General features: G+C 37.7%; 3 protein-coding genes and 1 long non-coding RNA gene across 6 annotated transcripts in view; all 4 read left to right on the top strand.

Moving 5' to 3' along the window:
- On the top strand, window positions 1-1,643 carry LOC125197243. Of its 3 annotated transcripts, XM_048095963.1 has the most exons (7): window positions 1-348; window positions 410-547; window positions 618-686; window positions 754-825; window positions 898-980; window positions 1,067-1,247; window positions 1,419-1,643. In XM_048095963.1, the coding sequence occupies exons 1-7, from the start codon at window positions 37-39 to the stop codon at window positions 1,461-1,463; spliced, it is 900 nt and encodes a 299-aa protein (XP_047951920.1). In that variant the 5' UTR covers window positions 1-36; the 3' UTR covers window positions 1,464-1,643. The 3 variants fall into 3 exon arrangements, with proteins under 3 accessions (XP_047951920.1, XP_047951921.1, XP_047951922.1); XM_048095964.1 differs by having other exon boundaries at window positions 1,050-1,643; XM_048095965.1 differs by having other exon boundaries at window positions 1,042-1,643.
- A 3,327-nt stretch (window positions 1,644-4,970) lies between these two features.
- LOC125193483 (NEDD8 ultimate buster 1-like) lies at window positions 4,971-8,864 on the top strand. Its single transcript, XM_048091277.1, has 11 exons — window positions 4,971-5,321; window positions 5,901-6,023; window positions 6,127-6,223; window positions 6,483-6,518; window positions 6,864-7,051; window positions 7,135-7,237; window positions 7,391-7,572; window positions 7,646-7,723; window positions 7,932-8,034; window positions 8,111-8,204; window positions 8,331-8,864. The coding sequence occupies exons 1-11, from the start codon at window positions 5,017-5,019 to the stop codon at window positions 8,690-8,692; spliced, it is 1,671 nt and encodes a 556-aa protein (XP_047947234.1). The 5' UTR covers window positions 4,971-5,016; the 3' UTR covers window positions 8,693-8,864.
- A 1,673-nt stretch (window positions 8,865-10,537) lies between these two features.
- LOC125192185 lies at window positions 10,538-12,121 on the top strand. Its single transcript, XR_007171317.1, has 3 exons — window positions 10,538-11,125; window positions 11,209-11,453; window positions 11,543-12,121. It is a non-coding gene; the product is annotated as an uncharacterized LOC125192185 (long non-coding RNA).
- Window positions 12,122-12,744: 623 nt separating this feature from the next.
- Window positions 12,745-13,824, top strand: part of LOC125193676 — a 2,214-nt gene continuing 1,134 nt past the window's right edge. The window contains exons 1-2 of the mRNA XM_048091520.1: window positions 12,745-13,068; window positions 13,154-13,603. Of these exons, the coding sequence (XP_047947477.1) occupies window positions 12,745-13,068; window positions 13,154-13,603 (774 nt within the window). The remainder of the gene's footprint in view (window positions 13,069-13,153; window positions 13,604-13,824) is intronic.

Genomic DNA, 13,824 nt, shown 5'->3' with positions numbered 1-13,824 from the left:
TTGAGTGAATATCAAACACAAACACAAACAGCCATCATGATCTCCTGCTTCCCCGCCGCCACCTTCCATCCTCGGCCGACCACCGCCTCCTTTTCTCATGACAAGCACAAATCCACTAGGTTGGTGGTCAGAAGCACAAATGCGGAGGTGCAGCGTTTGGTGGATTTTCTATACGAGGACCTTCCCCACATGTTCGACGGCCTAGGCATCGACACGACTGCCTACGACGACGCCGTCAAGTACAGAGACCCCATAACCAAGCACGACGGAATCAGCGGTTATCTTTTCAATATTGCCATGGTCGGGAAGCTCTTCCACCCCCATTTCCACCTCCACTCTGTCAAACAGGTTCCGAAATCACTCTAAACTTTAAAAACTCGTCATACACTGATTGATTGAGTCTGTGTAGACGGGGCCTTATGAGATAAGCACGAGGTGGACTGTGGTGATGAAGTTTGCTCTCTTACCTTGGAAGCCCGAATTAGTCTTCACGGGCACTTCTGTTATGGGCATTAACCCCCAAAACATGAAGTTCTGCACTCATGTGGTAAGCCATTGCACACCCTCTTCCATCCAACAATAACGTGCACCTTATCGTCGTTCGTTTCTCTGTCAAGGACTCCTGGGATTCCATCGAGAACAACGACTATTTCTCCGTTGAAGGCTTCATGGACATGGTGAAGCAGGTGTGGTCACATAGAGTTTGTTTTCGCCTTGCATTACGCCTAGTATTTACCCTTTTCAACTGTGCAGCTTCGGGTTTACAAGGCTCCGGATGTGGAAACACCGAGATATCGGATACTAAAAAGAACTGCGAATTATGAGGTCCTCTGCTCCTTTTTCCTCATTGATGCGAGTTTTCATGTTTAGTGACTGTTTATTTGAGATGTATTGCAGGTGAGAGAGTATGATCCTTTTACGGCTGTCGAAGCAAGTGGTGACAAGTTGTCTGGCTCGACCGGCTTCAGTTCTGTGGCTGGGTACGCGTTTTACACTCGTTCGTTTTGTTCTTAAGTCTCTGGATGATTTGATGTTGAGCAGTTTGCCAGAGCTCTGAATGAAGCAGAAGTCAGTTTGAGGAAGGTATAGCTGCAGTGTTGAAATTCAGTGGAAAGGCAGATGAGGAGATTTTCCGAGCGAAGGAAAATGCCCTGAGGCAAAATCTTGCTAGAGACGGCCTCAGAGGTCAAGAGGGTTGTTTGGTAGCATGTTATAACGACCCAAGGAGGACGTGGAGCTTCGTAATGGTAAGCTAAGGGTAGTACTACTTTCGTCGTCTTTTGTCTGTTGTTTTAGAGCTTCCTGTTTGGCTACAATGCTGCAGAGAAAGTGATCAGTTAACAAAACATCTTAGAATACTGATCTTAGCTTTGAGATTTGCTAAAGAGTGTCTGATTCTGTGTTGTTTCGTGTCGAAGAGGAATGAAGTGCTTATATGGCTTGAAGAGTTTATGTTGGAGTGAAAGAGATGAACTTGATTCTGCATTGCTTGTGAAAGAGATTTTTCATCTGGATTTCTGTTTATTTTGTGCTAGATGTAATGTTTCATTGAAACATTTGTGAAACTTTTGATGGTGTAATGGAAAAGATTTTGGGAGTTGTAGACTTCTTCATGTTGTTTATACATTTACAATGTTGTTGTGATGAAAAATTTGTGGTTCAAAATCAGTTGATATTACGTTGAAATGTGATGATAAATTGCTAACTAATTAATAATCATAAATTAAGATCAAATTTTAGCCATTAAATTAGTATATTTAGTGGTTGAAATAATGCTACGTGGATAATATTTTCAATTAAAAAAATTACTTTAATAAACTTAAAGGGTATTAATGTCATTCTTATGTATGGTAGTTAAATTAACCACTTTCTCTCTCCTCAAAATCATTTTAAAATTTTAAATTTACGTAACTCTCCTCGATTTAAATTATTTTTTAATAAAAATATACTCCATCCATCCACGAAAAATAGACCACATTGTGAATTCCATGGGTTTTAATGTGGAATTGGTAAATTAGGAGAGAAGAGAAAAAAGTAAGTGAGAAGTAGTGTTAGTGGAATGTGGGCTTCATATTATTAGTAGTGTTTAATTGTGTTAGAGCATCCGCAGCGTGCCCCCGTCCGTCCGTGCTAGCGGCGAGGACACCCGCCGTCCGCCAATGCAGCCCGTGCGTCCGTGTCAGCGGCACGACGCTTCTCTTAAATAAGAGCACGTCCGTGCCGCTGAGCAGCCATACGTGGCAGCTCCTGATTGCCCAATGGCATAGCTGTTGGCAATTTGATTTTTTAATTTTATTTTTTTAAAAAAATCAAAATTAATTTAAAAAACATTTTTAAATAAAAAAAATATTTTTCCACTTCCCAATATATTATAACCATTTTATACACATTTTTAATTTTTTTTTTCCAAAATTCACATTTTCATCAATAAATACTCCCACTTCAACACAAAAAAATTACCATAACACTACACAATTCTCATCTATTCTATCATCTAAATTCTCTCATCTATTCTCTCATCTTTTTTCTCATATTCTCTCATCTAAATTCCCACCACACTACACAATGTCCGGCTCCGGCGATCATCCCTCCGGCTCCCGCGGTTGGAACCACGAATGGTTCGGCTCCGAGCCATTCTCTAGTCCGGAAACGCAATTTTCACCCCTTCTCAAACCCAATGTTCTAAAGTTTCGGGTGGCAACCGGCCTTACCCGGTAGACGCCCAAGATGCCCCCGATGGGCGATACGGGTGGGCACCCAAACCCGGATCGGGAGGGAGCGGCAGCTCTGCTCCTACTCCTACTTCTACTCCTATTCCTACTCCTCCTACTCGTGGTACCAGCACCTCGTACACTCCGAATGAGATGATGCAGATAGTATGGTGCGCAATTGCATCTTCTGAGCCAACGACGCAATCGGTAAGTTCCAGGGGTATTACCAACAGGAAGAGTGGGCGGCGGGGAGCGGCAAGAGCGAGCTCGACATCATCAGTGCCGCCTTGGCGACCTACCAAAGCTTGGAGTTGAAACCGTTCAAGTACCTCAGTTGTTGGCAGGAGGGGCGCCAACATCGAAGTATAGGGGTGGCGTAGTAGCATCCTCCTCCAGCAAACGGTCGAGGTCGGTAGCCCTATCCGACGGCGCCTCCGATGATGTGGCTACCCAGCTTGCCGGAACTAACTTGGGTAGCTCCGACGCTGGCCCGAGCAGTTCCCGCCGGCCGCAAGGAAGGAAGAAGGCGACGGCCAACCGCCGTCGTGCCCCGACTCTATCCGCCCCCGCTCCCGCTCCCTTTTGTGCCACCTCAACCCCCGACCAACTCGTTGTGGGCCCTCTTGGGTCAACTTAATACGATCGATACGTCTAACATGACTCCTGACCAACTTGCAACACATGTAGCAATGATACGGGGTCTCAAGAGAACATTGGGGATAAAGGACTAGTCTTCCACGGGGTATTTTTTAGTCTTTAATTATGTAATTTTTAATTTGTAGGATTTTATTTATGTATTTTTTTATTTTCTAGGATTTTAATTATGTAATTTATTTTTTAGAATTTTAATTATGTAATTTTTATTTTTTAGGATTTAATTATGTAATTTTTATTTTTTTAATGTATTTTTATATTGTAGAAATGTTTTTAGTAATTGAAGTATTTAAATTGAATAATAGAATGGTGAAACTCTTAGCTTGTCCTTGTGGAAGAGCACGAATGTGGGTGTTGTGCTCTTACCTAAGGACAAGGAGTAAAAGTGGGTCGGATGGAGTATCAAATTAAAGGTAATTTCATAAGGATTCTAACGAGATCTTCATTGCATATGTTCCGACAATGATCGGATGATGGAATTTTATACTCCCTCCGTTCACAAAAAATATGGCACATTTATCATTTTTAGCCGTCCACAAAAAATAGAACACATTCATTTATGGAAAGTTTTCAAGAAATAATAACCATACACATCATTCCACTAACATTACTTCTCACTTACTTTTTCTCCTTCTCTCTTACTTTACCCATTACTTTACAAATTCTACTTTAAAACCCGTGCCTACACCAATTGCCCTATTTTTTATGGACGGATGGAGTAATTTTTATTTCAATTGTCATATATATTGATAATCAAATTTTATATCAATAAATACATCAAACAATCTCAATATAATGCATGTACAATATGCTCATTGATATTTTCTGGTACTTGTGTTGAGATTCTCATATCACTGTATTGATATTTGTAATACGATTAAGAATCCTAACCCCAACAAAAAAAACTTATGTTAATATAAAAACATTTAAAAGTTATCATGTTACTTTAATCTCATTCACTTATTTTAAGACTTATTTTAAGACCTACGTAGGATTGATGTTAGTAGTGGATTGAATACTAAATGCATTTTAATATGACCGCATTGTACTGTTCTTTTTATATTGTTATTTTTGTAACAGCAACGAAAGAGCCCAAGCTCTAAAAAAATAAAAAAAAATTACATAATGATCAAGTGTGGTCGGATCATTCTTAGTGGAATTTCACGAACTTACTCATGCTCAATTAATCTTAAATTATGTAACCTAATTCGCTTCTCGACACACGAGCTTAAATTTTAATTAAATTTATGCTTTATTTAGTATTTTTATTTTATATTTTCATTATGTGGTTTGTTAATTATGTAGGAGTATTTTTTACTTGTTTAGCGTAAAAACTGGAGTATTTTTTATTCATAAATTTTAATTATACTATATAATTAAGAAAAATAATAATAAATGTGAATGGAACTATCAATATTTTTTGACGCACACTGAATTCATACGAATTAAGTAGTTTTTCCATGTATACACTCATTTCATTGGATAAATATAAGTCAAATTTTAGTAATTAATTTAGGGAATGGTGGATGTGGGCCCTCGGCCCTTGCTCCTCAAGTTACACAATGATGATCAACAAAATCCAACGTATATTTAAACCCCCCTTTGTATCTCTAATTCCGTTCCACATTGATTGCGATTGAAGCTGAGGGAGATGGTGATGGGGAAACTCAAAATTGGCGGGGCATGGAGTGGTGTGTTGGAAGTGGAGCTCGACGTCTGGACTGTCGCTAGGCTGCGCCAAGAGCTCCTCGATCGATCCGGCTGCGCCTGCCTCAAACTCATCTCCGCCGGCAAGGTTTTAAAAGACGGCGAAGGCCACCAAAACCTGACGCAATTGGGGCTTAAGAACAACTCCAGGATTCTGGCCACCAACATTCCCGTCGATCAGCACGGAAACTCCATCAAAGAAGAGTTTTTGGCGGAGGAAGAGCGCGGCAATAGGCTTGCTAGACTCAAGTAAGCACGTGTTTCGGTTTAATTTTGGGTTTTGGGGGAAGAAGTTACAGTTGCTCGGCGTGGGGGTTTGTGGGGGTTTTGAAATTGAGACGTGTTTGATTGCATGATCGTTTGATTATGGTTTATTTGGGGATTTTTCACGATCAAGATTATTTTTTTGGTTGTGTTTGTTGGGGTTTTAGGGCTCGATGTCGCGATCGTTATAAATTTAGATGGTGTTTCTTGTGTTTTGGTGGTCCTGACTTGAATTCTCTGAGTAATTTTACTGTTTTTTGCTTATTTTTGAAGTCGTCTTTTATGGGTTAAGATTTCTTTTTTTGTCAAAAATCCATTATAGTATGTGTAATTGATTGCATTGCCCACTTTTTTGTTCTAAATGAGAAGTTTTGCCTTTTTGGTATTTTTGTTGAGAAATATGCTTAGAGTTAGCTCTTGGTATTGTTGGTTCTCCTTATTGTAGGATTGTAGTTCGATTACTCTGCAATATTGTATCAGATTGATAGAGTGTCGTTTAATGGCATTGGTCGCCTAATTAAGACAGCAGATTCTTGCATTTATAACACACCATTGGAATTTCAGGACAGCTGCCACTAACTTGGCCACCAGACATGCTGATGGTTCATTACCTGTTGAGGACTTCAATCTAGAGCTTGAAAATCAGAATGGACAGAAGGTGAACTTGGGGTCGGAGACTGACCAACGGTACAATTGAGTAACTGATAGTTTTGTTGAATGTGTTTGGATGTATATCTGACATCTGAAAAGGTGCTTTTGTTTCTCTAAAAATGTTTGATTACATGTTTAGGGCAATAATGATGGGTCTTATGCTTCATGCAAATGGAAAAGCTCTTATGAAAAAGGGAAAATATAGAGATGCATTAGAAGTTCTCAACATGGGCGAGGTGAGTCTATATTGCAGTATCTCATGCACGCATTCTCTGCAGAGCAATCATTTTTTTTTCGTTTTGAAGGTTCGGTACCTAACTGGGAAACTTGGATTGGTTTCCGACTTTAATTATATAATTTTGAATACCTTGATCTGGGTTTGAAGTTCTTGTGATCTATAGGAAATAATAGAAAGAACTCAAACAAGAAAATTACATCTCATATTGCATGTTTATCAACCAATTGCCATATTTAACTGAACTTTGTTTCTTGTAGGAATCATTTTCGCTCTGCAACCCAAAGCTGCTTGAGGTAAGGCCCTCCAGTTATAGGCTAAATTAGTATTTTTGCATAAAAGTATTTTCCTTTCCGATGAACTCAATCGCCACGAATACTCATGCTAACTTGATGAGCTTTGTTATCATAAATTCTTGTTAGATTATGGAAGATTTGTTTAAAACTCAGTTTGTACCCAACTACATCAGACATTGTTGATGTATCACATCAAATAGTTCCTCTTTATTTTCTTCTATCTCGATAGAAACATATGATGCATGGATATTAAATGAACTTGGAATATATTTATGCAAGACTATTATAAAGATCACATCTTTTGTAGCATACTGATGTAACATTGTCTTCCTGTATGGGTCCCAGATGGTTGATAACGTATCAATTCTTCAAATAGACTTGGTCTGGTGCTATTTTATGCTCCGTGATATCAGTTGGCTATCAGTAGCAGGGATTCGCCTTGAAAAGGCCAGGGAAGGTATTGAGCGTGCTCATGGAAAGGAATCTACTCGCATCAGAATTCTCCAAGGACATCGCTTCCCTGAGCTAGCTTTGTGAGTCATCTATCATCACCCTCATTATCTTGTTACCAGCACATTGGTCCGCCATATTCATCGCATTTATGTCAATTTTGTAGACACTTGAGAATGGAGTTGTTAGAAGGAGTGATTGCATATCACCGTGGTCATTTGCAGAAATCTAAGGACGCCTTGAGCTCTGCCCAAACTAGATTCCTCCAGGTTAATTGGTCCTACATTTTATATTTATACCCCATCCATACTTGTTATGGTCAGTGTTGGTACATTTCCTGAAATACATTATGCAATTGAGTTTGAACTTTAAATCATCTAACACTTCATATTTCATCTCACAATTTAAGTTCCATCTAACAGCTTCAAGTACCAGATGAATCCCTGTCCTTTTTGCTGAGCATGGGGTATAAAGAAAGTGAAGCAAAGCGAGCTCTCCGCATGAACAATTTGGATGTTGGACGTGCTCTTGATTTTATTGTCGAGGAGAAAGATAAAAGGACACAGAAACGGAAGGAGGATCTTCAGAGGCAGAAGGAAATATTGTGGGTTTTAGACTTGATCATGCTAATTTTATGGTTATGCTAGATGCAATGTCTTGACATATACTGTATGCAGAGAGCAAAAGACATATGGAACGACGCCCCTTAACAAAGCTGTGAATCTAAGCAATCTGAACCAATTGGTCTCCATCGGGTAAGTAGGCCATTTGATTCTAAGAACTTTCTTTATAAAAAAAATTCAAGGCTTAACTTAAACCTGTAACCGAACACATGTCTTGATTTTGTCACTCACCAAATGTTTAGTTCGCTTAAGAAAGAAAATGATATGAATGAGCTGTTTGTCAAAGTTAGAACTGTTGATTGCATTTTCTGAAACATGTTGATAATCATCAAATTCACAGATTCCAGAAAGAAATCGCTGCTGAGGCACTTCGTAGAAATGAAAACGATGCTGAGAAGGCTCTGGATGATTTAACAAATCCTGAAACTAATGCTGCCTTACAGGTTAGTGTGCATGTCAACATCATTTTGTTTCTTATTCTTTTCCCAGACTCCAACCATTCTACTGTTTGAATTGTAGAATGAAATTATAACAAGGAAGAGGAGAAGATTGCGTGCAGCAACAAAAAAATCGACTGAGAATCTTGTAGCAATGGGTTTCGACAAAGCATCAGGTACCTAAAACGCACAAGTTTTATCGATATTGTTTGTCTATTGTTCTTCTTTTCCTCATTATTTTCAAGTTGCTCTAGTAGTTTTCCCATGCTTGTTTATTTACAAATTTCTCCTGCTGTTCTCAGTGGAAGCAGCTCTTCGTAGGTTTGAGTCCGAAGAGCAAGCGTTGAGTTATCTACTTACACAAACCATCACAAACACAGCAGTGGGCGTGGGTGCAGACCACCAAGTTGGAGGATCAACTACTGAAGAAAGAGGCGGCACAGGTAGCGCAGGCGCAGGCCACGGAAATGGAGGGTCATCGAGTCAAAATGAGCCCGTGGAGAAGAAGGAGCCCGTGGAGGAACGGGACGTAGAGATGGAGGATGAGCTGACTGGGGAATTGGGAACTGCAGATGCATACTCGGACTATGATATTGAAGTCACAAAAGAAGGTGAAGCCATCAATGAGTATTTAGCACTGATCAGCTCTGCAGAGAATGCCTAGAAAGTGCCATCTTCCACAGTTTAATGCCTTAGTTTGTTTCCTTTTGTACAGTTTTAGTTCATTCCAGTATTATCCTAGTCTATCTTAGGTATTTCGACTTGATAATTGACTTATTCCTTCCATGACTCTTTCTATTTTGGTCCGTTCTATATAAAAATAGTTCATTTTCTAATTTTTGTAACCTCGTTTGCTCTAGTGAGTGGACCTCATTCTCTACTAACAGAATCCAGTAGCTTTTTCTTTCTACCTCTTTTATAACTTTACTAATTATGCATTAAAACCCGCATCGTCCAAAATATCTTTATTTTTATGAAATAGATGAAATATATTTGATGGTGGTTGGTAATGTTGGTAAACTAATGAAATTAAATAATCTAGTCTTTAGGTCAGTTGTCTCACCTATAAAGGTGACTACAAATCGCCTACATATCTGTACAAATCAGCGTGGAAAACAGTCACCGGATACCTTTAGTAATTTAAAAAAAAAATCATTATTAGTCATTCTATATAAACCCTATTAGTATCTTAACCTTTTGCTTCTTTCCAAAGCTCAACAAGCTCAACTTTTTTAGGCTAAATATTTATTCTGAGATACAACTCATACACACCGAGTGAATCTTCAACATATTAGTCGGAGGTGAAACATCTTGGCAATTAAAAATTAACAAAAAGTTTGAAGAACAACATTTATCTTACTTATCTCGAAATAATATATGCAATAAAGGCCCAGTTCGGTTGGGCATATTAGGTGGAAGATTATTTTTGGCCCATGTTCGGTTGGCCCATGTTTCAATCCAAGATTGAAACAAAGATGCATAATCAGGAGATAGTCCATCATGGACCAACCCCTCCGACAAAAATTATCGCAGGGTACAAACAATCAATTTTCCATATTTGCCCTTTACTTTTTCTGTAAATAGCAACGCTGCCCTCCTCAGATTTGCGATACAATGATCTGCGATATTTCAGATTTGGAAGAGAGAGAGATTCAGATTTGGGAAGAGGTAGAGAAGAAAAGGCGATCAAATTTGAGCTGAGGTAATTTTGATTTATATGCTGCGATCAAGGATTTCTAGTGAAAATTTGGGTAAATGTTTGTAGATTTTAGGGTATTCAGATTTTAGGGATTTATCCATAACTACAGAAACTTAATTCGAAAATTGGGGGAAAACACATTGGGAAGAAAGGTTTAGCAGATAGTTTGGTGATAGTTCACTCTGATGCTTTTGGACAGGAATGAATTTACTTGACTTACCAATGTTTAGCATTATTTTACTGATGAATTAGTCTTTCTCCTAAATACAATGTAGTTAAAATAGCACGCTTGTAAGAAGACATGCTTGCCGCATAATGAAACATCACTGCATTCTGTGCACTTTTTCAGCAGATTTCATGTCTTCTGCTACTTTCTTTCAACTAGAAGCTCTTTTTAAGTTCATTCCCAATTTTTCCAAATAAAAGATATCAACAGTTTTAGTCCTATGAATTAATTTAAGCATATTATTGCCTTGTGTCTTAATTGCATGTACACAGAAGGAAATTTAAGTGCTCCAAGTATATAAATATAAAAATATCTTCAATGTATACATGGAGGTGTTGTATCTTGTTGTCATTGCTTGTGCAGTTTATGCTTACTTAAAATTCTACAATAGAAAAATGAAATAAAAATGCATATTCCATAACTCTTAGTAAGAATGTAAATGTCATCCCATAAACATGAGCAATGTATACGTTTGATTAGATAGAATATGCATTCATAGATTTATTTGATTGTTTGTATTTCTCTATGGTATTTTGTGGTGATTCATCTAACCATTATGTTTTTGCTTTACTTCAAGTGTTCACATTCTTTACTTGACTATGATGTTTCAAATACGTGTAGGGTGTGGAACTGACTGACAGTAGTCACATATGGACCAATACGAGAAAGTATTTGGGCTCTTGTTTTTGCATCATTTAATAGGGCAAAATTCTTTCTTCTTCATGATATTGCTTACTTATTATTTATATGGGGAAGAGGCTTTTGTACTAAGTCAAGAAAAAACTCAAATTAGGTATAGCTTAATAAAGCGGATGCCTGCCCAAAAGATATTTTTGCACAACCTAATCGAAACTAATGATGTTATATGCATCAATATGCTTCGTATGGATCGTCGTTGTTTTAGTAGATTGTGTAAGTTACTTCAAACTCATGGTGGACTTCGTTCTTCCAAATATGTTTCTATTCAAGAACAAGTAGCTATATTTCTAAATATTATAGCTCATCATACTAAGATTAGAGTAATAGGTTTTCATTACATGAGGTCATATGACACAATAAGTAAATACATTAGAAATGTCTTGTGGGTTGTCATGATTGTGCATCGGTATATGTTAGTCACACCCCAAGCAGTTGAGGAAGGTTCAAGAGATAGTACATGGAAATATTTTCAGGTAAGACTATCGAGCCTTTTGTAGACAAATTTAAGTTTTTCTTCTAGGATGTTTGAAAATATTAATTGGTATTCCTTTTTTAGGGTTGCCTAGGTGCACTTGATGGCACATACATCCAGTTACAAGTCCCAGCAGTAGATAAACCTAGATATCGGTCAAGAAAAGGTGATATTGCAACAAATGTTTTGGCGATATGCGATAGAAATGAGAGGTTTGCGTATGTATTAAGGGTCTGCGTATGTATTAACTGGATGGGAAGGGTCTGCGGCTGATGGGCGAGTGTTGAAAGATGCAATTAGTAGAGATAATGGTTTAAAAGTCCCAACGGGTAAGTAGGCTGGACTAGAAAATAATTACCTGACCAATACATAGTACACATTCACCTAGTAATATCAATCATTTGCTGGCCTTATATAGGTTCTTATTATTTGTGTGATGGTGGTTACACAAATTGTGAAGGATTTATAGCCCCGTATCGTGGATTTAGATACCATCTTCGAGAATGGGTGGCCGGTCGAAGAGTACCTCAAAATTACAAAGAGTATTTTCAACATGAAACATGCTAAGGGGAGGAATGTTATTGAGCGCGTGTTTGGACAACTAAAAAGCCGATGGGCCATTTTATGCAGCAATTCCTTTTATCCAGTTGAGACCCAAAACATGATAATCATGGCTTGCACGTACTTCCATAATTTTATCAAGGAGAACATGGAGTATGATCCTGTGTTTGGCGACGAAGAATACATCGTTCAACTTGAGCAAATAACGTTAGCTAATGACGGTGGACATGAAGTATATATTGAAGCTGTTGAAGCGTCACAAGCTTGGAGTGCTTTTAGGGAACAACTTGCTCAACAAATGTGGCTAGAATACTAGAATTATGTGATAGAACTTGTTTGATATTTTGTATTATTTTCTCTGTTAATCCATGTCGAATGGAACTGTGAGTTTTCAGATACCTTGATTAATGAAGATATTGAGATGGTTGGTCTTTAATGTGTGTTGTGGGAATGAATTTACTAGTTTACAGGTTATTTTTATGATCTTGTAAATCACCAGGGTGCTTGGAGAAATTTTTTTACTTGTGCTCTGTGTTTATGATTGTAACTTGGTTGAGAAGTTAACTGAAAAATCAATGCGAGTTAACTGAATTAGTGTCAAGTTTTAGTAATAGGTAAGTTGAGCTTCAATCACTCTTGTTGAGCTGAGGTGGAATCAAGTTGTAAGTTGAGCTCCAGTTGTTCTTGTTAATCTAACTGGGAGTTTAACTTGAGAATCATTTTCTAGTTTTGTACATACAGAATCTGACCCAGAGTATTGCAGAGTGCAGACTTGATTCATCCATGATTTTCTGACAAATAGCTCTTGATATTTTTGAAATATACAATTTTCTTATAGTTGAAGTTAATATATCTTCCCTTCTCTAAAATATATTTGTTGTACTCATGAATTCATTTTCCTAGTTCCCCAAAATATATGTTGTATCTATAAGCATATTTCTTAATATGCAGTTTATACTATTTCGTAACATTTGTTACAACTTAGTTACCTCTATACATGCAGGAGCTATGAGTTCCTCACATAACAACAACTTTCCAAGACCCCCGGATCTTTCAGCGATGCCATCTCTTGCCTCGAATAAGGAAAGAAGAAATTGGACACTTACTGAAGAAGATGCTCTAATTGCAATTGTGAAAACAATAGCTGCAGATTGGCGCCAAGAGAATGCATTCCGAACAGGCTATCTAGAAGCTATTGAGAAACAATTGAAAGTTTGGTTTCCTAGAACTGATTTGAATACGACTAATGTGCAGTCTAAGTTGACAATATGGAAGAGGCATTACTATCTCGTGAAGAACATGATCAACACTAGTGGATTTGGTTGGAATGACTCTAGCAACATGATTACAGTTGAGAATGACGTATGGAAGCAATATGCTAAGGTAATATTTAACATAATTATGCATTAGTTTACTTATTTTGATTGCAAGGATTTTGACAATGAGTTTCATGTATCCTATTGAATAGGCACATCCACAAGCTAAATCAATGCGATTCAAGTCATACCGATTTTACCAAGAGTGGGTCGAGATCTTTGGAAAGGATACCGCAGGAGGAAAAAGTTCGCAGGGCACAGTAGACCTTGCTAAAGTTGCAAAGAAACAACATGCCTCGGTAGATCTTGCTAAAGTGGCAATCCAAGAGCCATATCTACCTTACTTTGATGCAAGTGATTTCCCTCCCAGCTTCAATGCAAACACTCAAGATGACTCTTTCTCCAATAATAATGAAAACATCAGCCATGAGTTCCCCCACAGCTATGTACCTTTGGAGGAGGAGGTCGCAGATACACCTTCTCCCGGTGAAAGCAACTCAATCAATTCTACCAAAAGGGATGGTGAGAAGAAAACTAAGTCCACTAGAAAGCGTAGTCAGCTTGAATCTGCAACCTCTAAGGACTCGGTTATTGTTGAATATGTAAATAATGACAATTATTATTATTATTATTATTATTATTATTATTATTATTATTATTATTATTATTATTATTATTATTATATTCCAATATTTTCATATCACTTTTTTTTTGACAAAACTTCTCTTCATTTTCAAAATATTCTCAATATTTTAGGAGCTAATGTTGAGTTTAATTAAAAATTATATTTTCATTTACATTGAAACATAAATTAATAACGTGC

The sequence above is a fragment of the Salvia hispanica genome, chromosome 6 (assembly GCF_023119035.1).
Source record: "Salvia hispanica cultivar TCC Black 2014 chromosome 6, UniMelb_Shisp_WGS_1.0, whole genome shotgun sequence".
Classification (NCBI taxonomy): domain Eukaryota; kingdom Viridiplantae; phylum Streptophyta; class Magnoliopsida; order Lamiales; family Lamiaceae; genus Salvia; species Salvia hispanica.
This window is presented reverse-complemented; position numbering and strand designations above follow the sequence as displayed.

Bases quoted from the DNA above. Each gene is read 5' to 3' on its own strand.
- LOC125197243 (XM_048095963.1), top strand. From the start codon at position 37: ATGATCTCCTGCTTCCCCGCCGCCACCTTCCATCCTCGGCCGACCACC. The intron at 349-409 runs GTTCCGAAATCA...GAGTCTGTGTAG, and splicing joins ACCTCCACTCTGTCAAACAG to ACGGGGCCTTATGAGATAAG. The intron at 981-1,066 runs GTACGCGTTTTA...TGAATGAAGCAG, and splicing joins GGCTTCAGTTCTGTGGCTGG to AAGTCAGTTTGAGGAAGGTA.
- LOC125193483 (XM_048091277.1), top strand. From the start codon at position 5,017: ATGGTGATGGGGAAACTCAAAATTGGCGGGGCATGGAGTGGTGTGTTG. The intron at 6,519-6,863 runs GTAAGGCCCTCC...TATGGGTCCCAG, and splicing joins GCAACCCAAAGCTGCTTGAG to ATGGTTGATAACGTATCAAT. The intron at 7,573-7,645 runs GTGGGTTTTAGA...TACTGTATGCAG, and splicing joins CAGAGGCAGAAGGAAATATT to AGAGCAAAAGACATATGGAA.